We start from the raw sequence: 24044 nt of genomic DNA on the forward strand, positions 1-24044 counted from the left end.
TTTCTTGTTGTCCGAATTGTCTTTAAATTTTTTTTTTTTTTAGCGTTTGTTCTGGTTTTATGGCTCCAATATCTTATCTTTTATCTTCTGCTTCCTCATGGCTCTCCATTTCCTTCAAGTTCCTTTTTGTTGTAGAGGTTGTTGTTTAGGTTGAGCAGGGTTTCTTTCTCTCATTTTGAAGCCTTTCCTCAGATGTCTCATGCCTCTTGACTGAACATTTATTCAGTCATTCATTCTAAGCAGAAGGCACTGAAACTTGGTTGGAAGCTCCCTGCGTGTGCGTGAAACCGGCACCTGGGTGGAGAATTGTGCTGTAGATGGCTGTGTGGCTTTTTTGATGGAGAACTTTCAAACGTAGGTTTCAGAAAGTCTTTTCTCTTGAGTTAGTCTATCAAAAAGAGGAGTAGCCAGCCTCGAGGTTTTTATGCTTGTTTTCCTCCATTCTGCAAACCGAGAGTGCAAGGAGAAGAGAATGAGGGATTCTACAACACAGACTTTTGCCTAATCGTCTGACCTGTGCCTTGTGTTCCTGAGCTGGGGTGGGGTAGAGAAAGTAACAACCTATCTTTGAGGAGGGAAAGGCTGGTGGGGGTAAGGGGGACGGTCTCACCGCTCTACCTTCAAACAATTTCCATGATTTCGATCCTGCTTTATTTCTCTAACCTTTGAGGTACTTGGTCTCCTATAGTTTGAAGGCTTTTTGAGCACTCAGAAAGGTGAATCTCAATGGTATGTATGCCTTTATGTATGAATTTAGGTTGCAGTTTTCTTCCTTGTCTTTGCCAAATTGCTTATCACTAATTTTCTTTCCATCTCTCCATCTCCCCCAAAACATACTGACATTTCTCTGCTGCTATCTCATGTCTTATTTTTATTTATTTATTTTTTTAAGTTGGAGTTTCACTCTTGTTGCCCAGGTTGGAGTGCAATGGCACAATCTTGGCTCACTACAACCTCCACTTCCCGGGTTCAAGCGATTCTCCTGCCTCAGCCTTCTGAGTAGATGGAATTACAGGTGCCCGCCACCATGCCGGGCTAATTTTTTTGTATTTTTAGTAGAGTCGGAGTTTCGCTGTGTTGGCCAAGCTGGTCTCGAACTCCTGACCTCATGATCCGTCTGCCTCGGTCTCCCAAAGTGTTGGGATTACAGGCGTGAGCCACTGTGCTTGGCTTTTTTTTTTTTTTTTTTTTTTTTGAGATGGAATTTCACTCTTGTTGCCCAGGCTAGAGTACAATGGCTCAATCTTGGCTCACTACAACCTCCGCCTCCTGCGTTCAAGTGATTCTCCTTCCTCAGCCTCCTGAGTAGCTGGGACTACAGATGTCCACCACTGCGCCCAAAATATAATATTTTGTATTTTTAGTAGATACGAGGTTTCACCATGTTGGCCAGGGTGGTCTCGATCTCTTGACCTCGTGATCCCCCACCTCAGCCTCCCAAAGTGCTGGGATTACAGGTGTGAGCCACCGTGCCTGGCTGGATATTGGTATTTTAAAAATCAATTTGTAAAATTCTTTATTTAGAAAATTGTTAATTTTTTGTTTATTATATTTGTTGAAAAGTTTTCCCTATAAGGTTATCATTTAATTTTTGCCTGTTTGTTTATGATACTTTTGGGCAAACAGAAAATTACAGCTTTATGTAGTCAAATTCAATGTTTTCTTTTGCGGCCTTCGTTGAGATCATAAAAAATATTCTGATTTTTTTCTAGTATTTCAGTTTTTTGTGTATTTTACATTTACTTAGATGATTTATTTGGAACTTATTTTGAAGTAGGAGTGAGATAGGCATTTGGCTTTTCCCCCAATTGGTTTGCTAGCTGTCCCAAGTTGCAATTCATCCTCAATGCAAACCACAGCAACATCTGTAAAAGTGTAACAAAAACACTTTATCTGATCTAAATGGAAGATTAACTGTCTCCTTGACCACTAAGGCAAGACAATTGGTTCAAGACCGTTTTGCAAGAAGTTTCATTTGTAGGTGTAGGGTATGTAATTCAAGACAGAGACTGATAATATTTGGCAATTGTATCTGAGCCCTCCCTCTCTGTTGAATTGGGAAGGGAGGGAGAGGAATTCCTGGGAGGCACCTGAAGTCTCAAACTCTACTGTAAATCCCAGGGCCTGAATAGAGCTCAGGATATAGAGCCCAAATCAGGAAAGTTGGGGAACAGGAAAGCAGAGAAAAAGCCCTGAACCAACAGCTGGGCAGGAGATGGAGGGGAGCAGGTGCAGAGGGAGGCAGGAGGCCTGGGCAGGGATGGGGGAGACTTGCATTTCTAAGCAGTTGTCTCACAATTCTCAGGGGGATGATGGACTTTGGACTAAGCTTTTACCTCTACAAGAAGATGGGGCTAGGAATTCTAATAACTAGTAAAGGGTAGCCCAAATCTTAGAAATGGGGACTGAAATAAGCTGTCTGAGATGATTAAATTCTGGGATAGTGTTAGTAGTTAAAAAATAAAAATATTTGCCTCTACAAACTCATACCAAAGTGTAATGGTGGGTTAGTTGGTAAATTAGTTCATTCCTTCTTCAACAAACTTTTATCAGCTACTGTGCAGAACTCCCAAAGACAGAGGGAAGAGTAAAGCACAGTTTCCTGCTCACGTGGTGCCTTTTTTTTTTTTTTTTTTTTTTTGAGACAGTGTTTCATTCTTGTTGCCCAGACTGGAGTGCAATGGCACAATGTCAGCTCACTGCAACTTCTGCCTCCCGGGTTCCAGCAATTCTCCTGCCTCAGCCTCCCGAGTAGCTGGGATTACAGGTGTGTGCCACCATGCCCGGATAATTTTTGTATTTTTAGTACAGATAGGGTTTCTCCGTGTTGGCCAGGCTGGTCTCAAAACTCCTGACCTCAGATGATCCACCCACATCGGCCTCCCAAAGTGTTGGGATTACAGGTGTGAGCCACTGTACCCGGCGCCCTCCTGGTGCTTTTGTAGTTGTGGTCCAAGTACATTGGTGACAAGCACAGCACGGTAATGAGGACACAAAGCCAGTAAGTTCCTCACAGAGTCTGTTAGAACACAAAGTGATCAAGTACTGCATTCTATGGAAAATCCATATTTTCTTTTGCCTTATGTTAAGCTAAAGTTTCTTGCAGAATTACTACTTCATTCTAGTCTGTCATAAGCTGCATGGCGTTCTTCTGCCAGGAATCTGGGAAGACCTAGTGCCACTTGGCCTTCACAGAGATTCTTAACCTGATGGGTTTCAGAATGTCATCTTAAAATCGGATGCAAATTGTATGGGTGAGGATTATTTTTTTCCCCTGGGGATAGAGTCATAGGTTTTGTTAGCATCTCAAAGGAGTCTGTGACTTCAGGATGATTAAGAATCAGTGATTTGGGCTGAGTACAGTGGTTCACACCTGTAATCCCCACACTTTGGGAGGTAGATGTCGGTAAAGAAAAGAAAGAAGAATCAGTGACTTAGATTTTCTTCACTCTAATTAAGAACCTTTACCTTTTTTGTTTTGTTTTGTTTTGTTTGAGACAGGGTCCGGCTTTGTCGTCCAGGCTGGAGTACAGTGGCTTGATGTCAGCTCACTGCAACCTCTACTTCCTGGGCTCAAGCCATCCTCCCACCTCAGTCTGTAGATGTAGCTGAGACTACAGGCACACACCCTGCTAAGGGGTATACCACCACACCCTGCTAAGGGGACCTGTATCTTAAAAATGTCTTTAAAAAACATCCTAATCAGTCTCTCACCTAGAGATGTGCTTAGTTACTGATACTGATACCTGGTCCCTTTTAAGCCTATGTTCTTCATCCTTCTTCCAGATTCCTTTCTCCCTATCCAGAAATAGGAGCAGTACCGGGCATCAACCTCCCCTTTACTTCCGTTATTTATGTTTATTTGGCAACCCCATACTTAACCTTAAGTATAAAGTTAGGAAGCCTTATTTATGCTTAATTGTAATAATGTGATATTATTGAGCAGAGTTGGAAATCCATACATCCAAGGCAGTCTCTCACGTTTACAGTCAAATTTTTGGTTTGGAATGCTCAACTTCAAAAATCAAGTTTAACATGCATTTTCTTAGTAAACACTTTTATATGTAAGAACTTATACTCCATTTTGAAGGAGAGAGGAGGAGAGCAAGACATACATATGAGTCAAAACCAGTTCCCACCTTCATTGAGATGGGACATTTGGAAAATGCACGAAGTGCTGTGGGAATTCGGAGAGGAAGAGAGTATTTCCTGCTGGAGAGTGCAGAAAAAAAATCCGGAAGACATCGTAGCTGGGCAGCATTTCTTATCACCAGCAATGCTGTAAACCCTCCTTTTCCACATCTTCAAAATAAGGTGCTGGGCCTAGACACTGACACCTGCTCAGAAAAATTCAAAAAGTAAATGGAGGAAAAATCAGCCTTTATCATAGAATGACATAGAAAGAAAGAATGGAAGCAACTAGTATAGGACAGGTTGTACAAGAACAGAAAGTAGTAAAGGAGATAAAATATTACTATTTGAATACATATGAGAAATTTTGAAAACCAATAGTAATCCAGAATCTTTGTCATCATTGCTATCATATTACTTTTAAAATTTGGTTTTGAAGCAACACAAGGCAATATGCATATTTTCTTAAACTTTAAGAAATAGAAAAATGGTTTTGCTGGAAATATGTACAGACCCTAGGGGCTTTTCTAAAATGTAGGTTGAGAGGTGTGTGTATATACTCTTTTATTCTTACTAGATCACGTGTAATCAAGCATCTACTACTGATATGAGTCATAACTTAAATTTGTGGAGTACTTTTAGATCAATGCTTACAAAGCAGTTTCACATTCATTATAAATCCTGTACAGTACATTAGCATAGGCTAATAATTTTCTTACTCTTTATTCTTAGGTTGAACCAGCCAAATTTTCGAGACAGCTCACGGCTTAGAGGAAGGCTCATCTAAGTAAAGGCCAGCTAAAGTGACATTGCAGGGATTAAATCCTTCTCTGGCTGCCTGTGTGACCAGAAGGCTTATTTGCAAGTTTCTTCTTTCCTGGGGTCCAGATTATTAGGTCTCCAGGGCCCTGTGGCTTGACAGCAAGAGAAGCACGAAATGAAAGTCAGAGATGAGCTCCCGCAGCAGGGTCTTGAGGTCCTCCCAGGGGCATTTACACACCAGAGTGCAAGATTCTCTGGCCATCAAGGGGAATAGCAAACAGAAGCCTTTGTCCTGGGACACAGCCACCTACCACAAACCATCAGACTCCACGTCTGGCCAGAAAGTTCCTGGAGTCCCATCAAGGCAGTGGGTATGTAACGTGTGCCTAATTGTACAGCTAGAGCTTGCAAGTTCAATGTAAGGGAAGGTGGGAAATGTCTTGAGTGAGGCGAGCAGCTCCTGACTGGGCTGGACAGACTCACCTACCACGTTCACTGCCCTCCTCTCACTAAACCCAAGAGGGAGGCTGCTCAGCTCTCAGGAAAACTCTCTTGAACCCTGGGCACCTGCTGTCCTCAGTTGGCATCTCCCACCTTCTGAGCCTCTTCTGCTCCTGCACAACCTGCCCTTGATTGGTGGCTCGTTGCTGAGATGGAGACGTGAGCCCCCGTGGACGATGACTGCAGTGTATACAAATGGAGGCGGCCTGGTGAACCCCCACTATGCCCGGTGGGATCGGCGCGACAGTGTAGAAAGTGGCTGTCAGACCGAGAGCAGCAAGGAGGGCGAGGAAGGACAGCCCCGCCAGCTGACGCCCTTCGAGAAACTGACACAGGACATGTCCCAAGATGAGAAGGTGGTGAGGGAGATCACTCTGGGGAAACGGATAGGCTTCTACCGAATTCGAGGGGAAATCGGAAGTGGCAACTTCTCCCAAGTGAAGCTCGGGATTCACTCCCTAACCAAAGGTAGGATCCAACTTCCCAAGGGTCATCCCTGGCAGTATTGGGGCCTAGTGTAGGCACAGGGTTAGGTGGCCAGGGCTAAGGAAGCAAGTAAAGTGACCTCAGCAGATCCCCTGCAAGGCTCACATCCTGTGCCAGCCGCCTTCTGTGGTCTTCTCAGTTAATTTTCACAGTAAACATGTGAGGTCAATATTTTTTTTCCATTTTGCAGATAGAGAAACTGAGATCCAAAGAAGGTAAATGTATCTTCAGTTCAATTGTAGAGATTTTTGACTCCAAACACCCTTCCACCATACCATGCAGATAAACCCACTCAAACATGAGAAGAATCTCTCCTCTCTGGTGAGGCCTTCGAGAAGTGGAGTGGAGTATGACTTGGAAACAAGCCACCTCATCTCCCAAGCCCATATTTATAGTTCCCATTTATATTTGTGTCTCAGTGACAATGGCACAGTGCAGCACAGGAGACCCTCTGGATGGGCACTGTCTCTGGAGAGCGGGCTCCAGTTTCCCTTCCATTCAGAGGCTGCTACTTCTGTCATATTTGAGAAAAAAGGATTTGATCTCAGGACCTTTTCTGTTCAGTCCACCCTGTCCTAGCTCTCATTGTTTGGCTCCTCACTCCACATTTCCTTGGCTACCGGACACTCTGAGATTCTGGACTAGCAGTGCCCAGCACTTTGGCCTCAGGGAGAAACCATATGGAGAGCCCAGCACCCCTCTGCTCCTCCGACCCCACTGTGGGCACTTCCCCAACTTAGCAGAAGTCTGGGGATTATCATAAGGGACTTACAAGACAGAAAAAGAACACTTTATGACTTGGCATAATTTACTGAGTCCTAAAACCCATGGATTCTACCGTCTCCCAAGAGTCCCTGATTGACATTTTCTCTGCTTGGACTCAGTCAGCCACCATGTCTCCAAAGCCTCTCTTTTCTTATATTAAAGTTGTCTTTTGCTTCCTTTTCTTCTCCAACCCCCAATCCCATGCCCCTCCAATCCCTTTGGTTGGCCTTTATAGAAAAAGCTCCACACACATGTGTGCATACATGTACCTCCCCCCGGCAACTGACCCACACACTCCCAAGTCACTGGAGTTTCATATCTTCTATACCCTTGTTCTGAAGCCTGTGTATCTGGGTTCATATCTTCACATCTTGCCTATTCTACTTACTCATCCGAGTAAATTACAGTACTTGTCTGAGCCTTAGATACTTCACTTATAAAATGCAGCCAATAACAGTGCTTACTTCATAGGGTATCATAAAGATTAATAAGTGCTCAACAAATGTTAGTTAGTGGCATCATTTTGCAGTTGCTTAATAAGCTTTGCCTTGCCTTTGTGCAACCGAAGATCAACTAAAGTATCTTTATCAGAAGTTCATTCCTGCCCAGCCCAATACACAAACTGAGATCGATGCAGCTGCCATGCCCTACAGCCATAGTTTTCAACTGACTGCACGTTAGAATTACCTGGGAAGGTTTAAAAGAGAATTAGTGCCCAGAACCCACCCTCAGAGCTTCTGATGTGATTGGTCTGGAGTGGGACTGGGCATGGTTAGTATTTGAAAACTCTCCAGTGATTCTAACTAACATGTAGCACTAAGAAATACTTGCCTACAGCAACTTGCACATACTGCAGACAACTTTTAAAATAGTACTTTTTTGGTAGTTGCCACAAATGGATAATCCAAGTATTATTTGTATTTTAAAATCATTATGAGGTATTGTGTCAGGTTTCCATGCCATGTTTAACTTTCAAATTTCATTTCACTTGAGAGAATATTCATTTATTATTCATTTAGGTGAACAATAGAAGCACTATATTAGGCCTTGGGGGATATCAAGATGAAATAGATACAGCCTTCATCCTCCAGGATAAGGGAAAAGAAGAGGTGTACAAATAAGTATAATACAAACCAGAATTTGAAAAACAGAAGAGAAAAGCTATGAACTTAAAGGAAGGAGAGGGACTCTTCCACCTTAGGAATACGGTGAAAGGCTTTAAGTGAAGATCAAATTTGAGATACACCTCAATGAAGGATAAGATTTTGGATAGGCAGTGACTATAGGACAGAGGAGGGTTAGGGGTTAGCTAGAGAAGAATGTGAAAAAATGCATTAATGTAGGGAAATGACATATATAGTACAGTTACCGTAACAGTAGGGGAAGTGGGGTAAAGGGCTGGAAAACTTAGCTGTGGCTGAATCATAGGGGACTTTGAACATTATCCAAGGATTTTGGATTGTTTTTCTTACAATGAAGACTTTAAAATTTTTGTGATTAGAATTGGGCTTTTGGAAGGTTAACCATATAGTGATGAGAATGAAAGCTGAAAAACAAGAGATGCAGGAGACAGGGAGCTATCAGGAATCTATGGTGATGGTCCAGCCACAGGGAAGAATATCCTGAGCTAGGTGAATGTCAGTCAAAATAGAAAAGAGGAAGGAGCTGGCCACACCAAAGAGAAGAATCTGGAGGATTGGTGTGTTAGTCAGTGTTTTCCAGAGAAACAGTACCAACAGAAAAGAGAGAGGGGGGAGAGAGAGAGAGAGAGAGAGAGAGAGATTAAGAGAGAGAGAGAGATTGAGAGAGAGAGACATTTACAAGGAACTGGCTCACACAATTATGGAGACTGCCCCCAAGATCCACAGTCAGCAAGCTGGAGGTGCAGGAGAGCCAGAGGTGTAAGTTCCAGTCTGAAAACCAACAGACTCAAGACCCAGGAAGAGTCACGTTCAGCTTGAGTCTGAAGGCCAAAAAAGACCAATGTCCCAGGTAAAGGCAGTCAGGCAGAAGCAGTTCCCACTTACTCAGTCTTTTTTTTTTAAATTAATTATTTAATTAATTATTTTTGAGACTGAGGCTTGCTCAGGCTGGAGTGCCTGAGCTTACCATAACCTCCACTTCCCAGGTTCAAGTGATTCTCCTGCCTCATCCTGAGTAGCTGGGATTACAGACATGCGCCACCTTGCCCGGCTAATTTTTTATTATTTATTTATTTATTTATTTATTTGAGACAGAGTCTCGCTCTGTTGCCCAGGCTGGAGTGCAGTGGCGAGATCTCGGCTCACTGCAAGCTGTCTCATACGGACTAATGTTGCTTTTCAGTAGTCTAGAGCCAGCATGAAAGACAAAAGATAAAACACATAGGGCGATGAAAGGCCAAAAATCGAGACAGAAGATGTGATTTGGAAGGTTACAAGAGAAGTTGGATAAAGCCAAACAAGGAGAGTAATTTAGAAAAAAGTGTCCAATGCTGCAGAAGGGTCACAGAGCTACAGTCTGAGCAAAGGCTACTGCATAAGGCCAACTTTGAGCAGTTTCATTCAAGTGTGGGTTCAGATGTTAGATTCCAATAGAAAGGAAGCAGGATGGGACAGCAGGAAAAGCGTGGACTTGGGGACCAGACAAATTTATCTGGAATACTCATTCAGTAACTTATAGGCTTCTGACTTTAGGCATATTAATCTCTTTGGTCCTCAGTTGCCTCAGCTGTAAAATAGAGATAATGATTTTTAGAATTGTTGGGGAAATTGGAAATAATATATGTGAAGTACATGACATATATACCACATATACACCACTCAAAATGGTAGCTGTCATTGCTATAACTTTACTTTTTTTTTTTTTTTTTTTTTTTGAGGCGGAGTCTCGCTCTGTCGCCCGGACTGGAGTGCAGTGGCCGGATCTCAGCTCACTGCAAGCTCTGCCTCCCGGGTTTATGCCATTCTCCTGCCTCAGCCTCCGGAGTAGCTGGGACTACAGGCGCCCGCCACCTCGCCCGGCTAGTTTTTGTATTTTTAGTAGAGACGGGGTTTCACCGTGTTAGCCAGGATGGTCTCGATCTCCTGACCTCGTGATCCGCCCGTCTCGGCCTCCCAAAGTGCTGGGATTACAGGCTTGAGCCACCGCGCCCGGCCCATAACTTTACTTTTTAGTTAAACTTATTTCAAAGGTTATTTAATGTTATTACAATAACAAAAAACCAGTATCACTTACTATTAATAGACGGTGATGGTAAAAATAAATATAATGCAAACAAATTAAAAAATATTAAAGGAAAATTACCAAGTAACAAAGTAATTTTTAAAACATGCTAACAATCAATCTCAGACTTTCTCTTTGCCTTAATTAGGAGAATTAGAGGAGAGCTGAAATGGGAGTCCTGTTTTAATGCTGTGATTCAGTGCTATTTAAGGCTGTTTCCATGCCCTAAAATCATTTCAGTCTCGTGAGTCTTAAAGGTTCCACTTTGGGAAGCACTGACATCATCTAGTTCTCCCATGTTTTACAAATGAGGAAATGGAGACTCAGAAGAGGCTGTCCCAAGGTTTAGAACCTGTTCACAGGAACTCACATGGAAGGAGGTGTATTGAGTACAGGGGAATTCTATGTACCCACAGCAGGGAAGTAGGGCTGGGTCTTAAGATGATATTCTTTCGATCTTCACTTTCTCTGAGGCTGTGTGCTTTCTCATTTCTACTTTTCTTGATGAATTTGTTCCATCCTTGTACCTCTTTCTGCAAAATGGTTTTCCACACTTAATTATCGGAAGGTATACATGGCCAAAAATGGTTGTTGGCAGTCCCACAGCTACATAAACTCTCAGCGTTATTGACCATCTCCATCCCATGTGTTTCATTCTGTTTCAGTTCAAATTTTAAAGAGAAAGAATATACTTGCTTACTAGCCAGTTGACAAGGAGCTACCTTTGAGTCAAGAAGGGCATGCCCATGTCGGTGAGCTGTAGCCCTTTGAGTCACGTGGGCCACTACTGTCTCAGCAGAGCCAAAGGTCCAAAGAAGTGTCTCTGAGAAGGGAGAAAATTGACAGACATATCTACCATAGAGACATTAGCTAGCTAAGCCGAGAAGTTTCTACAAGCCGGGAGCAAGACAGTGTCCAATTCTGTAGACAGGATAGTATGTGAAAGGGCAGAAAAAAAAAGGTGGAATAATAATTGGTGTTTATATACTGACTTCTTGGGTTCCAAAGACTTCTTGTCTGTTGTATTACAAAATTAACTTCATACTTGTCCCCATGAGTTTCAGAGAGCATGGCATTTTCCTGCTGTGTAGGTGTGGGTGGGTGCCTTGTGTGGCCTCACTGACATGCCCTCCTTATACCTAACCTGCTACAGAGTAGCTCTGTTTTCAAAGAGACAGTCTCACCCGCTGGTTCTGGGACAGTGTGTGCAAAAAGGGCAGGAAAATAGATAGCGGTTTGTACATATATGGCCCCCTCACTAAACCAACTTGCCCAGAATTGTCATCAGCTTTTCTAGGAATATAAGGACAGTTTGAATAAGATAATAGAGGAGATTCCCAGGAAAGCAGAGAGTTTCAACGCCAGGAGCAGCTCCCAGGACAGTAGTCTAAAAAGTTAAAAAAAAAAAAATAAAGAAACACAAATCACCAAGTACTCTGGATCTCTACAAAGGAGGCTCCAATATGGGTCCCTGCTGGCCGGGGTTTATTTTTATAGCTCACAGTTTGGAATTCCCTTGTGCTCTCCAAGCTGATAGGGAAGGTTGAAAGTCATCATGAGCCCCCTTTTAGGTTGATTAGAAATTTCTCGTAAGAGATGATGCACTTGGCTTCTGAATATTTTATGTCCCATCTGTTGTTACAAACAAAAGAAGTGGCAGTGGATGTGGGTGTTTTTTTTCTGTTGCTGCCCTTCCGACTTCTTCCTTCTGTTACTCTAGTCTCATGTTTCTAGGACCCTTTCTTCCTCCCACTTTACTTATCTATTTATCTATTAATTCATTCCTTCCTTCCTTTTTTTTTTGTCTTTTGAGGAAGAGTTTTGCTTCATTGCCCAAGCTGGAGTGCAGTGATGCGATCAAAGCTTACTGCTGTCTTGGACTCCCGGGCTCAAGTGACTCACCCACCTCAGCCTCCCAAAGCACTGGGATTACAGGTGTGAGACACCATGACTGGCCTTCATTCCTTTATATATAAATATATATTTATGTGTGTATATATATGTTTATGTGTATATATAGTTTAATGGAGGCAGACAGGAAACAACTGATAAGTGCTGTCCACAGTAAGGCAGCAAGAATGTGCTTTACTTGTGCCCAGTGAATCCAGGAAGGGTCTATTGAGCGGGAAAGGCTTGCGATGGGTCTCGAGGTCTGAGGAGCAATTTCACAGGAGAAGGGGGAGTGAGAACTCCAGAAAGAGAGATAGGGTGTAAAGTACATAGAAGTATGAAGCAGTGTGGGGAGTATTTGGAGATTTAAAAGTAATTCAGCAAAGCTAGAGCATGAGGTGCACCCACAGAGTCATGGGAAAGAGATAAGGTGGTTGGGGCTTGATCATGGAAAATCTTCTTGGATATCTGGATTTTGTCATTTAGGTATTGGAAAGCTATTGAAGAGCTTTTTTTTTCTTTTTTTTTTTTTTATTTGAGATGGAGTCTTGTCCTGTCACCCAGGCTGGAGTGCAATGGCATGATCTCGGTTCATTGCAACCTCCGCCTCCCAGGTTCAAGCGATTCTCCTGCCTCAGTCTCCCGAGTAGCTGAGATTACAGGCACACGCCACCACAGTTGGCAAATTTTTTTTTTGTATCTTTAGTAGAGATGAGGTTTCACCATGTTGATGAGGCTGGCCTTGAACTCCTGACCTCATGATCTGCCCACCAGTCTCCCAAAGTGCTGGGATTACAGGCGTGAGCCACTGCACCCAGTCGTTGGGGAGCTTTAAGCAAGCCATTAATGCAAGTGATTCATGATTTTATTTCAGTGCGGAATGTGAATTGGAGAGTAAGGAGAGTCAAGGAAGTCAGAAAAAAATGTTAGTCAAATGGTCCAGATGGATGATGATGTTCATCTCTACTAAGGAGAAGTGGCAGTGAGAATGGAGAGGAGGGGATGCATTTGAAAAATGTCTTAGGATATTGGAAAACCTTGTGATCAATGGCATGGGTGAGAGCAGGACGGACATGGGAGAGGAAGAATTGATGATGACTCCCAGTTTCCAGTTTTAATGCCTTACCAGTAAATAATTACAGGAGAAGTGGATTTGAGAGTAAATATTTGGAAGCACTGACTTGGAGGTGTATGGAATTCATGAAATGAATGGGTCTAGCAGCTTTATTGGATCCCAAGAGAAAGTATGATACGTAAAGATTTGCGGCTTAACAAACTCTGGGATGTAGTGAAAATCTTGGGAGTCCTAGTTACAAGCTCCTTGGTGTCAGACGTTTTATCACATTGATCCTTAAAGTTCCTCCATGTGTGTTATAAATAATAAACCCTCGACAAATATTTGGTGATTAAGTTAGTATAACTTCTCATGAAAAGCCAGGAGTGGTGGAGGAAGAAATATTCGAGGGAGCAATGCACAGCAGCACCTTCTGGTAGGTGCTGTACGCTATGATCTCCCTGGAGGACAGGGCTGGAGCACGAACTCAGTCTGTAGCAGAGCTGCATAAAGATAGCTGAATGGTTTTGTCTTGTTATGCTTTTTCTAGAGATGGAGTCTCAACTATGGTTGTCCAGGCTGCTCAAGAACTTCTGGGCTCAAGCAATCCTCCTGCCTCAGTTTCCTAAGTAGCATGGGGGACAGAGCTATGCACCACTGCACCTGGCTGCTCACTGGTTTTAAAAAAGTGATTCTCCCCTCTTGAATACATTCATTAAAATAGCAATAGCAATTTGAAATTGTATTTTCTTACTTTAAAAATGGTTAGTGATTTTGGGAATTCACCCTAAAAATAAATCATATATTGGAAATACTGTAACCAAAAAAATGTTCATTGTTGTGTTGTTTATAGTGTTGAGAACTAGTAATACCTTATGGGATCCAATGATATAGGAATGGTCAAGTAAAGCATATACACTGGACAGAAGATTCCATAGCCATGAGAAATCATGATTATGAAGACTCTGTGGTAACATGGAAGATGGGCAGGACATGAGAGTAAGTGAAAAGCCAGGTGCAAATCGAGTGCACACTATGATGATAATACTCTGGGTTCTTCAGTGAGATTATTCATTCAACAAATACTTGTTGAGCACCTACTATGCAACAGCCACTATTCTAGGGACTGGTGATACAGCAGTGAACAAAATAGACAGCAATTTCTGTCCTTATGGAACTTAACTCTAGTGAGAGAGAAGGCAGACAAAAATAAATGTGTAAAATATTTATTGTATTATGTAGTGATAAGTGATAAGAAAGAAAAGAGGGCCAGGCGTGGTCGCTCACGCCTGTAATCCCAGCACTTTGGGAGGCCAAGGCAGGCGGATCACGAGATCAAGAGATGGAGACCACCCTGGCCAACATGGTGAAACCACGATTCTGCTAAAAATACAAAAATTAGCTGGGCATGGTGGTGTGCACCTTTAGTCTCAGCTACTTGGGAGGCTGAGGCAGGAGAATCGCTTGAACCTAGTAGGGGGAGGTTGCAGTGAGCCAAGATCGTGCAAGTGCACTCCAGCCTGGTGACAAAGCCAGATTCCATCTCAAAAAAAAAAAAAGAAAAGAAAAGAAAAAGAAAGAGCAGGAGGGGAGATAGAAAGCATTGAGGACGACAGTTTTTAGATAAGTTGGCCAGGATAGCCTTACTGAGAGGTGATATTTAAACTGAAAGAAATTAGGGAAATGGCTATGCATAGGGGAACTCCATCAAGCAGAAGGCACAGCAGGCGTAAGAGTGCCCAGATGGGAGATGCCTGCAGTACTCTTGAAATAGCTGAGGGGAACGAGCAGAGAGTAACAGGGAACAGATTGTGGAGGACCAAGTTTGTCAAAGTAAGGAGTTTGGCTTTTCCTGGAATTTCGCAGGAGCCATCAGAGGGAACCAGGGATTTCACAAAGGGAACCAGGGATTTCCTGGGATTTCACAGGAGCCATCAGAGGGAACCAGGGAGTAACATGATTTGGCTTATGCTTTAACAGGATCACTCTGGCAGCTTTGTTGAAAATAGACACAGAAGGCAGAAAAGGAGAGATCAGTTAGAAGCCTATTGTATTAATCCAGGCAAGAGATAAAGATGGTTTGAACTAGGAAGGTAGCAGTGGAATGCTGAGAAGTGGCTGGAGCTTGGCGGTATTTAAAAGGTTAAAGATAGCAAGACTTGCTAACACATTGAAAGTGGAATATAAAAGAGAATAGTCAAATACTCAAAAGGTTAGGTAAACACAAGAACAGTTTACATTGACTGCAATGGGGAAGATTGTAGGAGAAACAGGTTTGGGTCAGGAGAAATCAAGAGCTCAGTCTTGAGCATGTTATGTTTGACATGCCTATTACACATTTATGACACTACAGAGCAGACATTGTGAGTGCCTCCGTATCCCCTTTGGCCTTACTATTTCAGTGCTTGCAAGACTGACCTTCAACTGCTAGTCTCTCTGTCTCTCTGCCTCTGGGCTTTCTCTAGCCACTGGAGCCTACCCTGCATGTATGGTAGCCCAGAAGTACACAATGCACTTCCTGGTGGAGTGGCCAGCAACCACTGACTGGTAGGAGTTAATGTAAAAATACTCCAGTTCTCTCACTCTCCTAACAATGAAATTAAGGCATAACTCTTAGCAGAATTCACTGGACACTTGTTTAATAACACCCTCTGTGGGCTGCCTTTCTTGTCTCACTTCCCCATTCTTCTACTAGGGTTTTCTAGGATCACCTCCCTCATAAACTGCTTGCACTTGAACCTCTGCCTCAGAGTCTGGCTCTGGCCGAACCCAAACTAAGACAACACCCAAGTGGGCAGGGTATTTATGCGTATGGAATCACCAAGGAGGTGATTGTAGAGAAGAAGTCTTCAGGTATCCAATATTGAAAAGGAGGCTAGGGAGATGAAAAGGAGGCTAGGGAGATGAAAAGGAGGCTAGGGAGATGAAAAGGACACAGCTAAGGAGTCTTAAATGAAGTGGCGAGAAGTAGGAGAAAAGCCAGAAGTGTGGGTTGTCCTAGAAACCAAGTGAAAAAGGTAATTTTAAGAGGAAGATTGAAGCCTGAGAACTGCTCACTGATTTTATCAATTTGGAGGTCATTGGTGACCCTGAGGAGGGCATTTTTAGTAGTGTTATCTCTTGGGTTCAAGAGAAGATAATGAGGGGAGAATTGGAGACAGTAAAGTGACCAACTCTTTTTTTTTTTTTTTTTTTTTTGAGACGGAGTCTCGCTCTGTTGTCCAGAGTTGGATGGACTGCAGTGGTGTGATCTCGGCTCACTGCAAGCTCCGCCTCCTGGGTTCAAGTGATTCTCCTGCCTTAGCCTCCTGAGTAGCTGGGACTACAGGTGTGTGCCACCACGCCCAGCTAATTTTTTGTATTTTTAGCAGAGACAGGGTTTCACCATGTTAGCAAGGGTGGTCTTGATCTCCTGACCCGCCTTGGCCTCCCCCAAGTGCTGGAATTACAGGTGTGAGACACTGCGCCTGGCCTTGACCAACCCTTTAAAGGGATTTTACTATAAAGAGAATGAGAGAAAGAGGTCTAATGCTAGAGGGGGAAGTGGAGTCAAGAGAGGCTTTTTTGTGATTTTTTTATAACTTTTTTTTTTTTTTGAGCCTGGCATGGTGGCACGTGCCTATAGTCCGCAGCTGTGTTGGGAGGATTGCTTGAGCCTAGGAGTTCAAATCTAGCTTGGACAATATAGCAAGACCCTGGCTTTAAAACCAAAACACAAACCAAAAAACCCACACACATATAACCTTTTTATGTTTAGCATATATCAATACCAAAAAAGTATAAAAATCATAAGTATTCATTTCATAAGTATCCATAGGTAATATTCATTACCCATGGAAGCACCACCAACATCAAGACAGAGAACACTTCTGGTACTCAGAGCGCTGCCCCCACCTGCTCGTCATTCTCCATTCTATTCCTCATGTGTAACCACTATTCTGACTTCTAATACAGATTGCTTTTGACTGTTTTAAACTTTACATAATGGAATCATCCAATATGTATTCTTTTTCTTACTTCAATTGTCCAATTTTAAGTTTGTGACTACCATCCATACCATTTTATGTAGTTTAGATGTTTCATGCCCGTTGCCATATATACATTGGCATTCATTGTATGAATGTACCACAATTTATTTATCCATTCAACTGTTGATGATGTGACTAATTTCCAGTTTGGGGCTATTATGAATAATGTTGATGTGAACATTCTAGTACAAGTCTTTTGGTAAACTTTTTTTTTTTTTTGAGGCAGGATGTTGCTTTGTTACCCAGGCTGGAATGTGTGGCACAATCACAGCTCACTGCAACCTTGACTTTCTGTATTCAAGTGATCCTCCCACCTCAGCCTCTGGAGTAGCTGGAACCACAGGGGCATGCCATTATGCCTGGCTAATTTTTTAAATGTTTTGTAGATGTGGGGTCCTGCTATGTTGCCCAGACTGGTCTCAAACTCCTGGGCTTGAGTGATCCTCTTGCCTCAGCCTCCCAGAGTGCTGGCATTACAGGTGTGAGCCACTGAGCCTGGCTTGTATGCATTTTTATTGGGGAATTTTTACTTATAAATTTTTTTCAATGAGTTTTGGGGTACAAGTGGTTTTTGTTTACAAGGATGAACTATATACTGGTGAAATCTGAGATTTTAGTGTACCTGTCACCTGAGTAGTGTACATTGTACCCAATACATAGTTTTTAATCCCTCACCCCCTCCTACCCTACTCCTTCTAAGTTTCCAAAGCCCATGCCTTTTCATACACATAGCTTAACTCTCCTTTCTAAGTAAGAACACACAGTATTTGATTTTCCATTCCTGAGTTACTTCACTTGGAATAATGGTCTCCAGCTCCATCCAAGTTGCTGCAAAATACATTATTTCATTCTTTTTCATGGCTGAGTGGTATTCTATGGTATATATACCAGGTCTTCTTTACCTACTCATTGGTTGGTTGGCATTTAGGTTGGTTCCAGATCTTTGCAATTGTGAATTATGCTGCAATAAACACAGGTGTTTTTTGATATAATGACTTCTTTTCCTTTGGGGAGATACCCGGTAGGGGATTGTTGGATCAAATGGTAGATCTACTTTTAGATTTAGATTTTAATTTACTTTTAGATTTTAGATTTAGAAATCTCCATTCGGTTTTCCATAGAGGCTGTACTAATTTACATTCCCACCAGCAGCGTATAAATGTTCCCTTTTCACCACATTCATGCCAACATCTAGTGTTTTTTGACTTTTCAATAATGACCATTCTGGCTGGGGTAAGGTGGTATCTCACTGTAGTTTTAATTTGGATTTTTGTGATGATTAGTGATGTTGAGTGTTTTTCCACGTTTGTTGACCATTTGTGTGTCTTCTCTTGAGAAATATTTGTTCATATGATTAGCCCACTTTTTGATGAGATCCTTTTTGTTTGTTTGTTTGCTAATTTGTTTGAGTTCCTTGTAAATTCTGGATATTGGCTCTTTGTCAGATACATAGTTTGCAAATATTTTCTCCCATTCTGTGAGTTGTCTGTTTGCTTTGATGATTAGTTTTTCTGTTGTGCAGAAGCTTTTCAGTTTAATGAGGTCCCATTTATTTTTGTTTTTGTTGCATTTGCTTTTGGGATTTTAGTCATAAATTCTTTATCTAAGTCAATGTCCAGAAGAGTTTTTCCTGTTTTTTTTTTTTTTTTTTTTTTTTTTTTGTAATGTTTGTGGTTTCAGGTCTTAGATTTAAGTCTTTAATCCATATTGAGTTGATTTTTGTATAAGGTGAGAGGGATCCAGTTTTATTCTCCTACATGTGGCTATCCAGTTTTCCCAGCAATATTTATTAAATAGGGTGTCCTTTTCCCAATTTATGTTTTTGTATGCTTTGTTGAAGATCAGTTGGTTGTTAGTTTTTAAAAAAGAGGAAAATCTATGAGTCTTTTGAAGGAATCTTTAGGGTTTTCTAGATATAGGATCCTATCATCAGCAAACAGATGTGGTTTGACTTTTCCCTTTTCCAATTTAGATGTCCTTTATTTCTTTCCCTTGCCTGATTGCTCTGGCTAGGACTTTCAGTACTATATTTAATAGAAGTGATAAAAGTGGGCATTCTTGTCCTGTTCCAGTTCTCAGGAGGAATGCTTTCAACGTTTCCCCATTCAGTATGATGTTGGCTTTGGGTTTGTGATATATGGCTTTTGTTATTTTGAGTTATGTTCCTTCTATGCCTAGTTTGTTGTCATTGTTTTTGTCATAAAGCAATGCTGGGTTTTGTCATGACATTGTTTTGTCATAGAGCAATACTGGATTTTACTGAATGCTTTTTCTGCATCTATTAAGATGATCATATGGTTTTGTTTTTAATTCTGTTTATGTGATTTATCATATTTATTGACGAATACATATATATATATTTTTACAGTTTTTTTATTATTTTACTTTAAGTTCTGGGGTACACGTGCACAATGTGCAGGTTTGTTACATATGTATACATGTGCCATGTTGGTGTGCTGCACCCATTAACTCGTCATTTACATTAGGTATATCTCCTAATGCTATCCCTCCCCCTTTCTCCCACCCCATGACAGGCCCCAGTGTGTGATGTTCCCCACCCTGTGTCCAAGTGTTCTCATTGTTCAATTCCCACCTATGAGTGAGAACATGTGGTGTTTGGTTTTCTGTCCTTGCGATAGTTTGCTCAGAATGATGGTTTCCAGCTTCATCCATGTCCCTACAAAGGACATGAACTCATCCTTTTCTATGACTGCATAGTATTCCATGGTGCATATGTGCCACATTTTCTTAATCCAGTCTATCATTGATGGACATTTGGGTTGGCTCTGACTCTGCTATTTTGAATAGTGCCACAATAAACATACGTGTGCATGTGTCTTTATAGCAGCATGATTTATAATCCTTTGGGTATATGCCTAGTAATGGGATGGTTGAGTCAAATGGTATTTCTAGTTCTAGACCCTTGAGAAATCGCCACACTGTCTTCCACAATGGTTGAACTAGTTTACGGTCCCACCAACAGTGTAAAAGTGTTCCTATTTCTCCACATCTTCTCCAGCACCTGTTGTTTCCTGACAGTTAGAATAATCGCCATTCTAACTGGTGTGAGATGGTATCTCATTGTGGTTTTCATTTCCATTTCTCTGATGGCCAGTGATGATGAGCATTTTTTCATGTGTCTGTTGGTTGCATAAATGTCTTCTTTTGAGAAGTGTCTGTTCATATGCTTTGCCTACTTTTTAATGGGGTTTTTTTTTTTTTTTTCTTGTAACTTTGTTTAACTTCTTTGTAGATTCTGGATATTAGCCCTTTGTCAGATGAGTAGATTGCAAAAATTTTCTCCCATTCTGTAGGTTGCCTGTTCACTCTGATGGTAGCTTCTTTTGCTGTGCAGAAGCTCTTTAATTAGATCCCATTTGTCAATTTTGGCTTTTGTTGCCATTGCTTTTGGTGTTTTAGACATGAAGTCCTTGCCCATGCCTATGTCCTGAATGGTATTGCCTAGGTTTTCTTCTCGGGTTTTTATGGTTTTAGGTCTAACATTTAAGTCTTTGATCCATCTTGAATTAATTTGTGTATAAGGTGTAAGGAAAGGATCCAGTTTCAGCTTTCTACTTATGGCTAGCAGTTTTCCCAGTACCATTTATTAAACAGGGAATCCTTTCCCCATTTCTTGTTTTTGTCAGGTTTGTCAAAGATCAGATCATTGTAGATGTGTGATATTATTTCTGAGGGCTCTGTTCTCTTCCATTGGTCTATATCTCTGTTTTGGTACCAGTACCATGCTGTTTTGGTCACTGTAGTGTTGTAGTATAGTTTGAAGTCAGGTAGCAAGATGCCTCCAGCTTTGTTCTTTTTGCTTAGAATTGTCTTGGCAATGCAGGCTCTCTTTTGGTTCCATATGAAGTTTAAAGTAGTTTTTTCCAATTCTGTGAAGAAAGTCATCGGTAGCTTAATGGGGATGGCATTGAATCTATAAATTACCTTGAGCAGTATGGCCATTTTCCAGATATTGATTCTTCCTATCCATGAGCATGGAATGTTCTTCCATTTGTTTATGTCCTCTTTTATTTCATTGAGCAGTGGTTTGTAGTTCTCCTTGAAGAGGTCCTTCACATTCCTTGTATGTTGGATTCCTAAGTATTTTATTCTCGTTGAAGCAATTGTGAATGGGAGTTCACTCATGTTTTGGCTCTCTGTTTATCTGTTATTGATGTATAGGAATGCTTGTGATGCTTGCATATTGATGTTGTATCCTGAGACAACATCATTTTTGCATATTGATGTTGTATACATAAGACAACTTTGCTGAAGTTGCTTATCAACTTAAGGAGATTTTGGGCCGAGACAATGGGGTTTTCTAAATATACAATCATGTCATCTGCAAACAGGGACAATTTGACTTCCTCTTTTCCTAATTGAATACTCTTTATTTCCTTCCATTGCCTGATTGCCCTGGCCAGAACTTCCAACACTATGTTGAATAGGAGTGGTGAGAGAGGACATCCCTGTCTTGTGCCAGTTTTCAAAGGGAGCTCTTCCAGTTTTTGCCCATTCAGTATGATATTGGCTGTGGGTTTGTTATAAGTAGCTCTTAGCATTTTGAGATACGTCCCATCAATACCTGGTTTATTGAGAGTTTTTAGGATGAAGGCTGTTGAATTTTGTCGAAGGCCTTTTCTGCGTCTATTGAGATAATCATGTGGTTTTTGTCTTTGGTTCCATTTATATGTTGGATTACATTTATTGATTTTTGTATGTTGAACCAGCCTTGCATCCCCGGGATGAAGCCAACTTAATTGTCGTGGATAAGCTTTTTGATGTGCTGCTGGATTCAGTTTGACAGTATTTTACTGAGGATTTTTTGCATCGATGTTCATCAGGGAGATTGGTCTAAAATTTTCTTTCTTTGTTGTGTCTCTGCCAGGCTTTGGTATCAGGATGATGTTGGCCTCATAAAATGAGTTAGGGAGTTTTTGTCTTTTTCTATTGATTGGAATAGTTTCAGAAGGAATGGTACTAGCTCCTCTTTGTACCTCTGGTAGAATTTGGCTGTGAATCTGTCTGGTCCTGGACTTTTTTTGGTTGTTAGGCAATTAATTATTGCCTCAATTTCAGAGGCTGTTACTGGTCTATTCAGGGATTCAACTTCTTCCTGATTTAGTCTTGGGAGGGGGTATGTGTCCAGAAATGTATCAATTTCTTCTAGATTTTCTAGTTTATTTGCATAGAGGTGTTTATAGTATTCTCTGATGGTGGTTTCTGTTTCTGAGGGATCGGTGGTGAGATCCCATTTATCATTTTTTATTGCATGTATTTGATTCTTCTCTCTTTTATTATTTGTCTTGCTAGCAATCTATCAATTTTGTTGATCTTTTCAAAAAACCAGCTCCTGGATTCATTGATTTTTGATTTTTAAAGTTTTTTTTTTTTTTTTTTGCATCTCTATCTCCTTCACTTCTGCTCTGATCTTAGTTATTTCTTGCCTTCTGCTCACTTTTGAATGTGTTTGCTTTTGCTTCTCTAGTTCTTTTAATTGTGATGTTAGGGTGTCGATTTTAGATCTTTCCTGCTTTCTCTTGTGGGCATTTAGTGCTATAAATTTCCCTCTACACACTGCTTTAAATGTGTCCCAGAGATTCTGGTATGTTGTGTCTTTGTTCTCATTGGTTTCAAAGAACATCTTTATTTCTGCCTTCATTTCATTATGTACCCAGTAGTCATTCAGGGTTCAGTTTCCATGTAGTTGAGCAGTTTTGAGTGAGTTTCTTAATCCTGAGTTCTAATTTGATTGCACTGTGGTCTGAGAGACAGTTTGTTATAATTTCTGTTCTTTTACATTTGCTGAGGAGTGCTTTACTTCCAACTGTGTGGTCAATTTTATAATAAGTGCGATGTGGTGCTGAGAAGAATGTATATTCTGTTGATTTGGGGTGGAGAGTTCTGTACATGTCTATTAGGTCTGCTTGATGCAGAGCTGAGTTCAATCCCTGAATATCCTTGTTAGCTTTCTGTCTCATTGATCTGTCTAATGTTGACAGTGGAGTGTTGAAGTCTCCCATTATTATTATTGTGTGGGAGTCTAAGTCTCTTTGTAGGTCTCTAAGGACTTGCTTTATGAATCTGGGTGCTCCTGTATTGGGTGCATATATATTTAGGATAGTTAGCTCTTCTTGTTGAATTGATCCCTTTACCATTATGTAACTCCTTTCTTTGTCTCTTTTGATCTTTGTTGGTTTAAAGTCTGTTTTATCAGAGACTAGGATTGCAACCCCTGCTTTTTTTTTTTTTTTTTTCCATGTGCTTGGTAGATCTTCCTCCATCCCTTTATTTTGAGCCTATATGTGTCTCTGCACATGAGATGGTTCTCCTGAATACAGCACACTGATGGATCTTGACGCTTTATCCAATTTGCCAGTCTATGTCTTTTAATTGGAACATTTGGCCCATTTCCATTTAATGTTAATATTGTTATGTGTGAATTTGATCCTGTCATTATGATGTTAGCTGGTTATTTCGCTCATTAGTTGATGTGGTTTCTTCCTAGCATCGATGGCCTTTACAATTTGGTATGTTTTTGCAGTGACTGGTACCGGTTGTTCCTTTCCATGTTTAGTGCTTCCTTCAGGAGCTCTTCTAAGGCAGGCCTGGTGGTGACAAAATCTCTTAACATTTGTTTGTTTGTAAAGGATTTTATTTCTCCATCACTTATGAAGCTTACTTTGGCTGGATATGAAATTCTGGGTTGCCGAGACCAGCTCAGTTGGGGAGACACTAACCCAGTGGTGCTAGAGGAATTAAAGACACACAAACAGAAATATAGAGGTATGACATGGGAAATCAGGGGTCTCACAGCCTTCAGAGTTGAGAGCCCCGAACAGAGTTTTACCCACATATTTATTAACAGCAAACCAGTCATTAGCATTGTTTTACACACATATTTATTAACAGTAAACCAGTCATTAGCATTGTGAGATATTAAATTAGCTAAAAGTATCCTTTATGGGAAATGAAGGGATGGGTCAAATTAAAGGAATAGGTTGGGCTAGTCAACTGCAGCAGGATCACGCCCTTAAGACACAGTTCACTCATGCTATTGTTTGTGGCTTAAGAATGCCTTTAAGCAGTTTTATGCCCTGGGCGGGTGGGGTGTTCCTTGCCCTTATTCCCGTAAACCCACAACCTTCCAGCTTGGGCATTAGGGCTATTATGAACATGTTACAGTGCTGCAGAGATTTTGTTTATGGCCAGTTTTGGGGCCA

General features: G+C 41.3%; 1 protein-coding gene across 2 annotated transcripts in view; it reads left to right on the forward strand.

Moving 5' to 3' along the window:
- The window catches only part of NIM1K (NIM1 serine/threonine protein kinase), a 91137-nt gene that overhangs the window by 45554 nt on the left and 21539 nt on the right, over positions 1-24044 (forward strand). For both annotated transcript variants that reach the window (XM_023216559.2, XM_023216558.1), the window contains exon 2: positions 4864-5862. In XM_023216559.2, the coding sequence (XP_023072327.1) occupies positions 5571-5862 (292 nt within the window). In that variant the 5' untranslated portion in view covers positions 4864-5570. The remainder of the gene's footprint in view (positions 1-4863; positions 5863-24044) is intronic.

The sequence above is a fragment of the Piliocolobus tephrosceles genome, chromosome 4 (genome assembly GCF_002776525.5).
Source record: "Piliocolobus tephrosceles isolate RC106 chromosome 4, ASM277652v3, whole genome shotgun sequence".
Lineage (NCBI taxonomy): Eukaryota > Metazoa > Chordata > Mammalia > Primates > Cercopithecidae > Piliocolobus > Piliocolobus tephrosceles.